Source organism: Alosa pseudoharengus, unplaced genomic scaffold (assembly GCF_046254945.1).
Source record: "Alosa pseudoharengus isolate Yale_2024_CS ecotype anadromous, Long Island Sound unplaced genomic scaffold, YU_APseudo_1.1 YU_APseudo_1.1_scf_9, whole genome shotgun sequence".
NCBI lineage: Eukaryota > Metazoa > Chordata > Actinopteri > Clupeiformes > Clupeidae > Alosa > Alosa pseudoharengus.
This window is the reverse complement of record NW_027468881.1, coordinates 1,462,327-1,475,543: the sequence shown is the minus strand read 5'-3', so window position 1 is coordinate 1,475,543 and position 13,217 is coordinate 1,462,327. Positions and strand designations below refer to the sequence as shown.

Below are 13,217 nucleotides of genomic sequence, written 5' to 3'. Positions count from 1 at the left end.
AAGGAAAAACTCCCTTACCAAGGAAGAAACCTTGGGCAGATCCACGGCTCAAGGGGCTAACCCAACTGCCAGGGGTCTTGGTGTGTGTGTTGGGGGGATGACAGGGGAGATGGGATAGTGTGCTGTGTATGTGGGGAGAGGGCAGTGTGCAATATGTGTGTTGGAGAAGCTTCCTTGTGAGACAATGTGCTGTGTATTGGCAATTGGGTGTGTTTTTTGTGTGTGTGTTGGGGGTGGGGGGGGGGTGTTGAAAGGCTAGGCAATCAAGGACATGGGTAGATGAGGAGAAATCAAAAATAATAAATAAAACGTTCTATGGAGATGTTCAAAAGTTGGAGAAAGTCAGATATGTGTGTGTGTGTGTGTGCGAAAAGTTCCAATAGTATCACTCTACACACTCCTGTGCAGTAGGTGGCGGTATACAACAATGTAATCTGTCAATAAAAGAAACAAGAAGAAGATTTACCCATGTCCGGTTTTGAACGTACTGGCGCAAGTAATCAAGGATCTTCGCCCCAACTGCGTGGTTTATTTAATACACGTCTCGTGAGCATACGAACGATATGGATGTCGGTGAGCTGTTGAATTATCAGGTAAAGACACTCCTTTTTCTGGCCTGTATGTTAATTTGGTGATTTACACAGTACCGTTTTATCCACGGCTTATGCACATTTCACTACTTACCAGGGAAGGATTTTTTGATCCTATTTGCTGCTAGGGGTCTTGATGGACCTATCATAGCTAACTTTATATTAGCAAATGAAGCTTAAACAAGCAAACGTCCTGCTTTAGGAATGGAGGTCTCGAACAAAGCCCCGTTTTTCAAACATTATTTCACGGATTAGAGATACAACCTCTTTTGCCTGTCGGAAACATGGTTGACCCCCTCGATCCCAGACCAGGATCTAAGTTAATGCCATCTGAAAACTTCTCACGGATAAGTTAGATAGAACACCAACGTTAGAAGCTGGTAAAGCAACAGTTGAACTGATATGGATGCCGACCTGTCTATGATGTCGACGAGCACTTGAATCTTTAGGTAACTAGACTCTTTTACCTGGCCTACATATATGAATTGGTCGGTAGTGGTAGTGGTCGCAGTAGCGGCGAATAGGCTGACAGCCAGTGGGGTCTTTACTCCAAAAACAGTAATTGGGTATTTGGGCTTATTTCTGTCCACAGTTTGTAATTCTATTAAAAACACATTAAATCTAATAATGTTTAGCATCAGTAATTAGTATAAACAAAAACAAGCCTGGACTTTTTAATGGTTGCTCCTACTCATGATTTTGACACATTTTATTGGTGTTTTATGTAGTAGGGGGGCCTATGTGTCTAATTTGGGGGCCTGTGGGATTCGCATGTTAATTTTTGGAGAGTGTTATATCTTTGTTCTAGGGGTTCTTAAGAGTAAAAAAAAAACATGTCTCCATTTTTTTTGATGGTTTTGAAGGACCCAAATCAAAGGTCAAATTCAGAAAACATCAAATTTGGTGTTTTGTCCATAAACCTCACATTGCTGGTATTATAGCATAGGGTTTGGTGCCAAAAAGCAAAGATATTCTACAAGGTAGTGTGCAAAAGTGGGCCACATAAACAATACAACATTATAAAACATTTTTAGGCTGATGATTGATCGATCTATTTAACAAGAAATTGTGCCTAAAATTCTAGAAATTGTCTGCTTAAAAAAATAATACTTCAATATCAATACTATCAATTCATGCCTATTAGTGTGCTTGAGTGTAGGCCTAGCCTGCTCTGTCAGTTCTTGTCTACACCCATTCAGAGCACAAAGTGCAGAGATCTCTGTTAAATCAAGTTTAATAGACTTTTACATAGTACCAGCTGAAGTCTGTAAGGCCTTCCGTAGCCTATGTAAGTGTGAAGAAAAAAAAGGGTAAAGGATCAGATAGACAGACAGGTGTGTGTGTGTGTGTGTGTGTGTGTAAGAGAGAGAAAGAGAAAGAGAGACACTACCAGCATGGACGGATTATGAACTTTCAGGCCCCTGGGCCCAGATGTATTAAGGGCCCCCCACTAATTGTTGCGGGGGACATTTTTTTACATTTATTTGATGTGATTTCCTGTATTCTGGTGCATTTTGGGGATGGCCAATACTTTTATTCAATCAGATTCATAGCCTATGTCTTGAAATGATGTGTTGATATTGAGACAATGATTCCATGCAATGGCTTGGGCCCCCTGACTCCTTGGGCCCCTGGGCTTGGGCCCGGTAGGCCCGTGCAGTAATCCATCCCTGACTACCAGTGACAGTTGGCTGATGATAGCTGGCAGTGATAGAATTTAGAATATCGAATAACCTGAAGCACATAGTGCTCTGTTCTTCATGGTTGGTGATATTAGTGACCTTCTAGCCTTCTACATTTGAGCAAGCACATTTTCATAGTTCATGGTGGCACAGTCTAGTTAGGTTATATTCTGAGGTGTGTCTTTCTGTTAGTCAGGTGATGGCACACATATTCTAAAAGAAACAGATTTTGGGCTATGTATCCAGTGGCAGATATGTGTGGACTGGTGAATGATCCATCACTAGAGACATATGCCAAATTTCTTGTTTTTGTCCATGAGAGAGTATGGAGATGGGGATCACAGATCAGCCAACGATTACATTGTTACAGTGCAGTTATTTTACAACAGAACTAAGCAGTTTGGCACAGGAACTGCTACAAATCCACCTGTAACAGTGAGCATCTGCAGCATGCTAAGATTCGCTACTAGAAATCATGTGAAGCAGGCAGGACTCAGTGTCTTCAGAAAAGACGTGGTAGACCATCTTCTGAACCTGCAGCAACACCTGCAACTGCATCAAGTCCATCTAGGGACTTTGTACACTTGTTCAGCAGCAGCTGCTGCCAGCATAGATAAGTGCTTCTTCTGTCAGAAGCAGACAAAAGAGTGTCTTCATGAGGTGTCCTCTTTCAATGCAGGCAACCAACCAAGAACTATAAGTAATATTTTGAAGTCAGTGACTTTTAACAGGTAGCCAGTGTAAAGATGCTAGGATGGGAGAAATATGTTCATATTTTTTTTGAGTGTGAGCAGCTGCCTTTTAAATAAGCTGTAAGCTCTTTAGACAGGTATTATTACAGCCAGCATAATAGCATTGCAATAACATTGCAATAGTCTATCCTTGAGATGACAAAACATTAATTTCTCGGCATCTGGTAAGGATAAGGACTTCCTTATCTTTGAAATGTTCCTTAAATGGTAAAATTAAGTTTTGGTGATCTGTTTTATGTGATTACTTAGTGCTAGGTCCTGGTCAATTATAACTCCCAGGTTTTTAACACTTGTGGATGAGGTCAGTGGAAGATCACTATATGAAGCCTGTGATGTGGATAGGATATCCCTCATCTTTTTAGAACCTAAAACCATGACTTCTGTTTTATCTGAGTTCAAAAGCAGGAAATTATTCGTCATCCATGTCTTTATATCTCTTATACATGTGTCAAGTTTGGCTAACGGGGTTAATTCATCAGGTTTTATAGAGAGGTATAGTTATGTATCATCTACTAAACAACAGGGGCCCCAGTACTGAGCCTTGAGGCACTCCATATTTTACCATAATCTGGGTAGATGGTTTATTATGGACCTGTACAAATTGTTGACGGTTAGGAAGGCATGATCTAAACCAAGCGAGTGCTGAGTCTTTGATGCCTATCAAATTTTCAAGCCTAAGTAGTATGTCATAGTCTATGGTGTCAAAGGCAGCGCTGAGGTCCAGGAGGACCAGTATCGATACAAGGCTAGGTTTTTTGAGGGAGGGCTTAATAACAGATGTCTTAAACGACTGTGGTACATGCCCTGATAGAATTATTTATAATCTAGAGCAAAACATTATCCAGGAAGGGGAGACCAGTCTTAAGAAGGTGAGTACAAATAGGGTTTAGTAGACTAGTTGTAGATTTTGATGAGGAAATTGTGGAGTGGAAGTGAGATCTAATATGTTGTGTATATGTAAATGAATAAAATGTTGTTTGAGGTCTCATCTGTGATTCTGTGATTTTGCTATCTTTCAGCAATGGAGTATGTGTATTTGGTGAAACTGATTGGTTATTGATCTTATCTCTAATTGTTTGACATACAATCATAATACTGACATACAATCATACTGTTGAAAATAAGAAAATAACTGTTTTGTGAACTTTATTCAACATAGCCAGTGATTTAGGCGAAATTTATGGTGTTAATTATAGTGAAATATACAATTTCACAAAAATAGGGTTAAAACAGGTTAAATAAAATGGAGACATAATTTTTCTCCATGTTCAATGACCTCTAAAGACAGTCCAACCACTCTCCAAAAATTAACATTTCAATCCCACAGAAACCACATAGGCCCCCTGACTAATGGTACAATATCTGTGTTTTGGTGTTGTCCGCAACCAGTCTTTTAACATGTTGTGCCATATCTCAAGCATTATTTATCAAAAGTTAATTAAAAAAATCATGCATTAAATCATGAATTAAATGTTATCTGAACTAATGAACTGCATGCACACATTATGCATATTTATGCATTTCCTACTTTATTTTGCTTAATGTATACCTGTCTTATGGTTTAGCCGTCATTACCAGCACACTCTACATAAAGGCACTGCTACTGTTTTTTCATCAAAAAAATATTTGGTAGCTGTGGTCACCTAATATCACAGTGGAATACATGGGTGTCAAGCAGAAAGATTGATGTCTTGAATGTCCAGAAACATAAGAAAATCTACTTTTTATCCCTCTTTTTGGGCATGTACACTTATTATGCGTCAATACCATACGCGTTGTATTTCTGTATTTTTTTTTATATTCCTGACATTTTAAAATTACTTTAATATTTTAAATGGTGTACATTACATGTAGAAAGCTAGCTACACTTGCTTGGTGATCATTTTTGCTTCTCAGGGTAGTTTTTCGGTATAAATGTCATCACCAACAGTCATTACCAGCACATTATAGCTTGAAATGTAGTGGTAATGACGACTGTGTTGGTGATGACATTTTTATACATTTAAAATACTCTTTTTAAAAGAAATATGTTTATTTTTTGCACGAAGTCAGTTCAACTTGGGTTTCTAAATTATACAAATTTAATTGCTATAGATTACGATCAGTGATTTGTCATCACCTTAACTACATAAGTCGTTGGTTTAACAGTTCTGCTCTGCTTTTAACACAATTGACCTATCGCAAGCCCCGCCCATCGAACGCGGATGAGCCAATGGCAGGCCAGTGGCTCCGCACATGTAGATAAAGTCCGACAGCTTCACTTTACGGCTCCATAGAAATGCATTGGGAGCCATGATTTTATTCTGGTTTTATGGGATTGTAAGTGATGTATAGTAAATTGAAAAAGGACGGCCAAACGACACGTATGGGATTAACGCAACACCGATACAGAGAATAATGGCTTTCAATTCAATTCAAATTTGATTATGTTTTTTTGTAATTATGTTAAATTAGATTAAATTATCTCCTTCTAGCTCTCCCCTATTTTAAGCAAAGGGTTACTCCTTAGCAAACCACAGTGAAACAGTGCTCCACCACATCTATGGATTAAGCCAAACAGTTAACTCAATGTAAGTAAGATAAACAAGGTTGTTTATTGTTCTCAGCACTGCCAGCATTGTGTATAATATGATTCACTTAGAGGAGACTCGTAGATAACTAACGTCAGCATAGTTAGCTAACCGCTGCTAACGTGCTAGCATCGCCTCGTCAGAAAAGCATTGGGCTGTGCACAGTAGTGTAACATTTATTCACCATAAATGAATAAAGTTAAAGTCGCTCTGCAATGTAATCTATGTTTCCGTTCATTTGCAATACCATGTTCCTTACATGACATGACCTGGTGCCCTTGTAATATGCATGCAAGTCTATCTAGCACAGCTAGCTATTAATATCAGTGAGTCCCACTCGCCCCCAACAAACCTAGATATTAATTTTTATACATGTCTCCATGGCATACTGGAGATGTTCACTGGATTTTAAATGAAATCAGGTCCGTGGCTCTATAAAGGGGCCTCTTGGGTTGTAACTTTTACAGACAGGCTTACAGCTACCATTGAAGTTCTAGTCAACTACGGTCTGATCTGTCGGACTTAGCAACAGTAAAAGGGGGGCGGGACTTCGCGAAAGGTCAATTTTACCCAGCAAACTTTTTCAGATCCTCCAACAAATGGGGGTCCATAATGCCCTATGTCACTGGATTTTGGACTTCCTACTGCAGAGAACACAAGTGGTTAAAATCAGTAGTAAGATCTCTAAGTTCAAGCACATTAACGCTGGTGCCCCCCTGGGGTGTGTTTTATCTCACCTTCTATATTCGCTGTACACAAACGACTACACATCACACACTGATTCTGTTAAACTGTTCAAATTTGCAGATGATACATCAGTGGTGGGCCTGATTTCTGGGGATGATGATGATGCCTAGGCATAAAAAAAAAAATTCTTGGGTTCCGGTTTCCGACCGACCCTGTCAATTTATGTGCGACCCAAATTTATTTTATGAGCTTGGGGAAGAAATAACACTAAATATATTAAATAAATCCACAAATAAAAGGCGAACTATAATTACATTAATTACCCCTTGCGTTATGTATAGGAATGAGCGTATTCTCTCTTTTACAAAGTAGCCTATGCACAGCTGTTCACGAAGACGATTGTTTTTGTCACTTACCAAGGCACTCGCAATTTTGTCCAAACACCGCAACTTTTTCGCAAATTTGACCAATCATCGTAGTTTCACCGTGAAATTTCACCTACCACAACAGTCCCTCGCGCAAAATATTGAGCCAGATGGCACACTTACTTCTGCACCTTTTGCATATGACACCAAAGACTGCCCTGTTCGTTCCTCTACAGTTTTGATGACAATAAATAGAAGGCTAACGTTGATGATCTGCTTACTTGCATCTCTCAACCTGGTGTTGCTAACCTACCTAGGCTATGAAAGTAAGTTAATTAAGGCCTACTTACCGATTTTTGAGTAGGCTATGCAACCCATTGGCAAACGTTTACCTGGATATGTCCTTTTAGCTTATGTCATGTTTGCTAGCTTGTGGGCTTAGTTTGAGTAGTGCTACCAAAATCATAGAAATTAATAAAATTGCAAGACATTTACCTCTTCTATGATCCAATAATGATTTCATTCGAGTTGTTTTTTTTAACATTTATTTTAACTAATGACATAGAAGACATTCCCAATTGCATCCACATATCGTAATGCACTATGCAAAAAGTGATTTACACTCGTAGCCGAACACAGTGAGATGCAAGCCTTCCAATCCACTCAGAAATGTACTTAGGCTACTCTCACGTCCTTAAAGGGGCAGGTAGTCAATTAGACGTACACCACCAATGTAATGACATTAAACAAAAGTGTAGTCAAATAGTTTAAATCAATATGAAATTACTAGATACTTACTTGGCTATTAGTAATTATGCAGGCCACAGACTATGAATTATTAAAAAGATATGAACTTAATATGAATTACAAAATATATGAATGTATTGAAACATATGACATGATGCAATCTCTTTAGGTGACTGTCTTTTTTGGACAGTTCTACTATAATGCTTTGTGAATGACCTCAGTCAAAGCATTTTCACAAATAAAGTAGGCCTACTTTACTTTTCTGTAATCCTTACTGTTTACCTTTGATTATCCTTTTTAATAAGCATCAAGATTATCAGTGTGATTTTGGTCTTACTAACCTTAATTGCCCTAAATTTAAACTATTTTTGCAATTTTCACTTCCTCCCGCAATTTCTCCACAAGAAACAGCTAAAATCACTGCAACTTCCATCCAGGCATTTTAGGTCGCAACAGTCTCAAAAAACCTCGGGAAATCCTGGTGGGATTGATTTTCTACCTATCCCTTAGTGCCACTGGAAAAAAAATAAAAAATTCCCTACCGACCCATGGCCTCAACTGACAACCAACAGGAACCAAACCTTTTTTTTTTTTATGCCCTATAGAAATGAGGTCCTCACTTATTGAATGGTGTTCCATCCATCCACAACTTCCACAGCTAAATGTCAAATGAGCAAAACTAAGGAGCTAGTGGTGGACTTACGCAGAAGTGGGAAGGCGTCTCAGCCCTTGTGCATCAATGGAGGGGTGATGGATCGTGTGGACAGTTTTAGGTTTTTAGGCACAACAATATCATCCTCTTTAAAATGGGAGGATAACATAACCAGCATCACCAAAAAAGCCCACCGGAGGCTCTTTTTCCTTAGTCAGTTGAGGAAATTTGGGGTGGCCTGTAAGGGAATGTTGCAGTTCTAGCGAGCTGCCATCGAGAGGTTGCAGCTGGACAAGATAGTCAACACTGCCTCAAAAATTATTGGCTGTAAACTCTCCCCCATTTGTGAGATCTACGAGGCCCGTATTCATCGGAAAGCCCTAAAGATCCTACAAGATGAGACTCACCCTGCCAAACTCCGTCTTCTCCATCCTCTCATTAGGGAGAAGGTTGAGAGCAATTAGAACAAAAACCTCCAACTTTCTCAACAGCACATACTGCAGAGCCATCAAATCTCTAAACAGCTCTCCATCCCTGAACCAGTATCTCAGGAAAAAAGGTTCTCCTAACAAGCCTGTATAATTTGCACATCTCTTTACACTGTTTTTACAATACTCTTCTATATGTTTTTATGCTACCCATATAAGTTTTATTTATCTATTTATTGTAAAGTTATGGATTTGCACTCTGCATCCCTATGCACCATGTCACTTTAACCTGACCTGTCACTCTCGCCTCCTGGACTGTCATCCAGGTATGTTGTGAACAGTGTGCCCTTTTTATCTGCCTATGTCAAGGGTGATCCTGTGTGGGACTCCGTGCATCTGTGTTCTAGGTCTTTTTCTGTGTGTCTATGGTGATGTCTTTGTCCCGTCATGAGCACACTGTAGCAAATCCATAGCAACTTGCACCGAGTTGAATGGCAATACAGTATTGAATCTTGAATCTCGAATCTTGAACAAATGTCATTACCAGAACTGCAATGTCATCACCATCACCATGCATATTTTTGCCAATAGATTATGTATAAATTACAATAAATTACATTAATTAGATTTTTTTGACAATGTTGGACAGTGTAATTGCCACTGGATTAAAACAGATATGATATATGGCATTTATTTCAAATAAATTAAATTCCAAGGCAGGGTCGAATGAAACAATAAAAAAATAAGATACCTGTAAAACTCCAAATAATATATTATTATTACTCTTAATAATAATACTAATAGTGTAATAGTATTATTATTACTCTTATTTGTCCATATTGTTTATGCTGGTCTCTAGATCTTATTCTTGCACTGTTGCACTGTTGGACTGCAGACTACTGTTGGACTGCTTTTTGCACCTTCACCATGACACTCACTCTCTTGAGCACCTTGCCATGCACACAGAACTACAGGCCAGTCCCGGCCCTGTCACTGGAAGCGTCTCATGCTTGATCATCCTCAAGCACACTGTGGAAATTTTTGATTTAATTTATATATTAGTATTTAGTTTTGTTAGTTTTTCTTATCTTCTACTGTCTCTATTGTACAGTGGAGTTTTGTTATGTGTATATACTTATATTTACCCTTTCTGCTGTAAGTGCATGTTGTGTGTGATGTCTGTTTGCTACTGAGACCTTGAATTTGCCCTTGGGGATCAATAAAGTATATATCTATCTATCTATCTATCTATCTAATAGCCCGGGCTTTTATTTTCCCAAATCGCCAAACTGCACCGAAAGTGTTTGAATTATTTCAAACACACTGAATGTCTACCTGTATGACTAGGCTATATGATGACAATTACGGATCATCATTCATTTAGTGTTGAGATGTTGTTCATTGAGTGAGATACAGTAAGATCCAAATAGCGGGCATAGCCAAAACAAATGCAACATGTTTTAATCAAACGTGATTTACAAAGAGATCGTATCACACTGAAAGCTCATATTTTGTCACTAGCAACCTAGCCTATATCTGTCCTCTGTCAAATATCAGCTCTGACCAAAACCAAATTATTTTTGCAAAAGTGGAATGTGCGTAATGTTTCATTCTCCATCCTTTTCAGCTCGAGAGCATTAAACCGCATGAGAGAGCATAAACCAAATCGTTTCTCCCGTATTTTATTTGGCAAATTTGACAACAGTCAGCTTACATTTCAAATCATAGCCTCCTTCTTTCTCTTTATCGCCATGGCGGCATTTAGAATAAAGAATAACGTTCGCGAACCCTTGTTTTGTTGCCAGCATAAAACAAGCTTACCATCAGCCTACCCGCATATTTTGAACACAAGGGATGAATTGAACGATGACGAAGTCGGACATATAGGCATAGCCTAGTTCATTGAAAAAAGTTATACATTTTGGAACTCCTAGCTTTTCCCCACCGCAGTCTTTTCATGCCATCTAATCATAACGTCTGCACCATACTTAAGCCCAAATCACACCAAAGATTTGCTACGAGATGAGCTGCAACATTCCAAAACCTTGCAACTGTGACTAGACATGGTGAATGCTTTGCGACGGCTTGCAACAACGTGCAACATCTAATTCACATCGCTGCAGCTCCTTTCTGCAATGGGCTTTAAACAGACGATCTGACGAGTTTTAGAAGATTAAATACAACCCAAAACTAAAAAACAGACCAGGCCTCTATTTGAGACCGGCCTTTAACCCAAACCTGTAGCCACACCAGGCGTTTAAAAGAGACATGGCATCATGTCATATGTTTCAATACATTCATATGTTGCAATTCATATTAAGTTCATATCTTTTTAATAAGTCATATTCTGTGACTTGCATAATTACTAATAGCCAACTAAGTATCTAGTAATTTCATATTGATTTAAACTATTAGACTACACTTTTCTTTAATGTTATTACATTGGTGGTGTCTAATTGACTGCCTGCCACTTTAAGGACGTGAGAGTAGCGTGTGGATTGGAAGGCTTGCATCTCACTATGAGTGGATGGAAATAACTTTTTGCATAGTGCATTACGATATGTGGATGGAATTCGGGATGTTTTCTATGTCATTAGTTAAAATAAATGTGAAAAAATGACTCGAATGAAATCATTCTTGGATCATAGAAGAGGTAAATGTCTTGCAACGTTATTAATTTCTATGATTTTGGTAGCACTACACAAACTGAGCCCACAAGCTAGCAAACATGACACAAGCTAAAAGGACATCTCCAGGTGTAAACGTTTGCCAATGGGTTGCATACTGTAGCCTACTCAAATGTCAGTAAACCAAGTAGGCCTTAATTAACTTTCATAGCCTAGGTAGGTTAGCAACACCAGGTTGAGAGATGCAAGTGCAGATCATTAACGTTAGCCTTCTATTTATTGTCATTTAAACTGCAGAGGAGTGAACAAGTTATAGGGCAGTCTCTGGTGTCTGCAAAAGTGAGTGTGGCATCTGACTCAATATTCTACGTGAGGGACTGTTGTGGTAGGTGAAATTACACTGGGAAACCATGAGGATTGGTCAAATTTGCGAAAAAGTTGCGGTGTTTGGTAGGGATGCACGATATATCGGCGGCCGATATATTATTAGCCGATAAGTGAAAAAATGAAAATATTATTATCGCTCCGATAACAGAATTCTGGCCGATAATTTGCGCCGATATTTTTTAAAGTCCTAATTTAGGCCTACGTAAGGTCCGTCTGGCTACACTGAGCTACTTGAGCTTGGTTGGCTATACTTTTTCCTTAATATAATGTCAGTGGTGTGAATGTATTTCACCACTCTAACAAAATCTGTGGATATGCGTTCATTTGGGAATCTGTGCATCTCAAAATCCTCTCGTGAATGATCCGCCATTTAACCTTAACAGAGTGGAGCTCAGCCCTATCTAGAGCCGTCTTGTGCTGGTGTGTTTGCACTTTACCGCGCTGGTCGGGGAAACAAATAAACAAACTCGTTAGTGGGACGAGTACATAAGTAGGCCTAGTTCTAAGTTGTGTTTTAGTATTATATTTGCATTACTTTAGCTTTGGTTTAGTATTATTACCTAGAAATATGCTAACCATTCGTGCTTCAGTTCCAGACAGGTCATCATAATAAGTTATTAAAACCTTCGGGGCTAACTCCTTTAATCTCTGCTGCAGCAGGTTGTGCGCAACAGAGTAGACGGACATAAGATTTATTCAGTACCCGCAGTTGAAACTAAACCTAAGTTTCCCTCACAAACTCTGATTTGGTCGCTATACTGTAGCTTATTCCAAGCTGAGCCGTTTATGAGCGTTTAGTCCTAAATAAAAACGATTCAAACTCTCTAGCCACTCACTCGCAATTCACTGACATCAGGTTCACTTAAAGGAGCCACACATACTGTAGGGCTAGGCTACTGTTATGTTGTTGACTGCCTTACTATTGAGGACTATTATGAGTTCTGTCCATCATTTGGTGGTAGGTAAAATTACTGCAATAAAATCATGCTTATTAAATGCTTTCCCCAAATCACTTTTCACAATTTTTTTTCAAGAGTAATATTATCGGTTATCGTATCGGTATCGGCCACAACAAACCAATAAATATTGGTTATCGTTATCGGCCCTAAAATTCCATATCGGTGCATCTCTAGTGTTTGGACAAAATCGCGAATTCCTGGAGGGACTGTATTGTGTCTCAGGGCTTTTTGGATCATTGAAATCAATCTCATACACCTGTGATAAATAGTTTGCCAGGTGAGCCCAATCAAAGGAAAACTACTTAAGAAGAATGTTCCACATTATTAAGCATGCCACAGGTTTCAAGCAATATGGGAAAGAAAAGGGATCTCTCTGCTGCTGAAAAGCGTGAAATTGTGCACTACCTTGGACAAGGTGTGATCATTGTACTGTGAAGAAATTTGTCACTGATTCAGAGCACAGGCAGGTTTGTGCAGACAAAGGCATAATAAGGAAGGTTTCTGCCAGAGAAATTCATAGGATTAAGAGAGCAGCTGCTAAAATGCAATTGCAAAGCAGCACACAGGTATTTGAAGCCACTGGTGCCTCTGGAGTCCCGCGAACCTCAAGGTGTAGGATCCTCAAGAAGTTTGCTAGTGTGCATAAACCTACTATTCGGCCATCCCTAAACAATGCTCACAAGCAGAAACAGTTGCAGTGGGCTCAGGAATACATGAAGACTAATTTTCAAACAGTTTTGTTTACGGATGAGTGCCGTGCAACCCTAGATG

The 13,217-nt window shown here is 39.1% G+C and overlaps 1 protein-coding gene across 1 annotated transcript in view; it reads left to right on the top strand.

The window, feature by feature from the left end:
* The first annotated feature begins 471 nt into the window (after window positions 1–471).
* The window catches only part of ctnnbl1 (catenin, beta like 1), an 86,603-nt gene continuing 73,857 nt past the window's right edge, over window positions 472–13,217 (top strand). Inside the window, exon 1 of the mRNA XM_076277449.1 lies at window positions 472–593. Coding sequence (XP_076133564.1) covers window positions 564–593 — 30 coding nt within the window. The 5' untranslated portion in view covers window positions 472–563. The remainder of the gene's footprint in view (window positions 594–13,217) is intronic.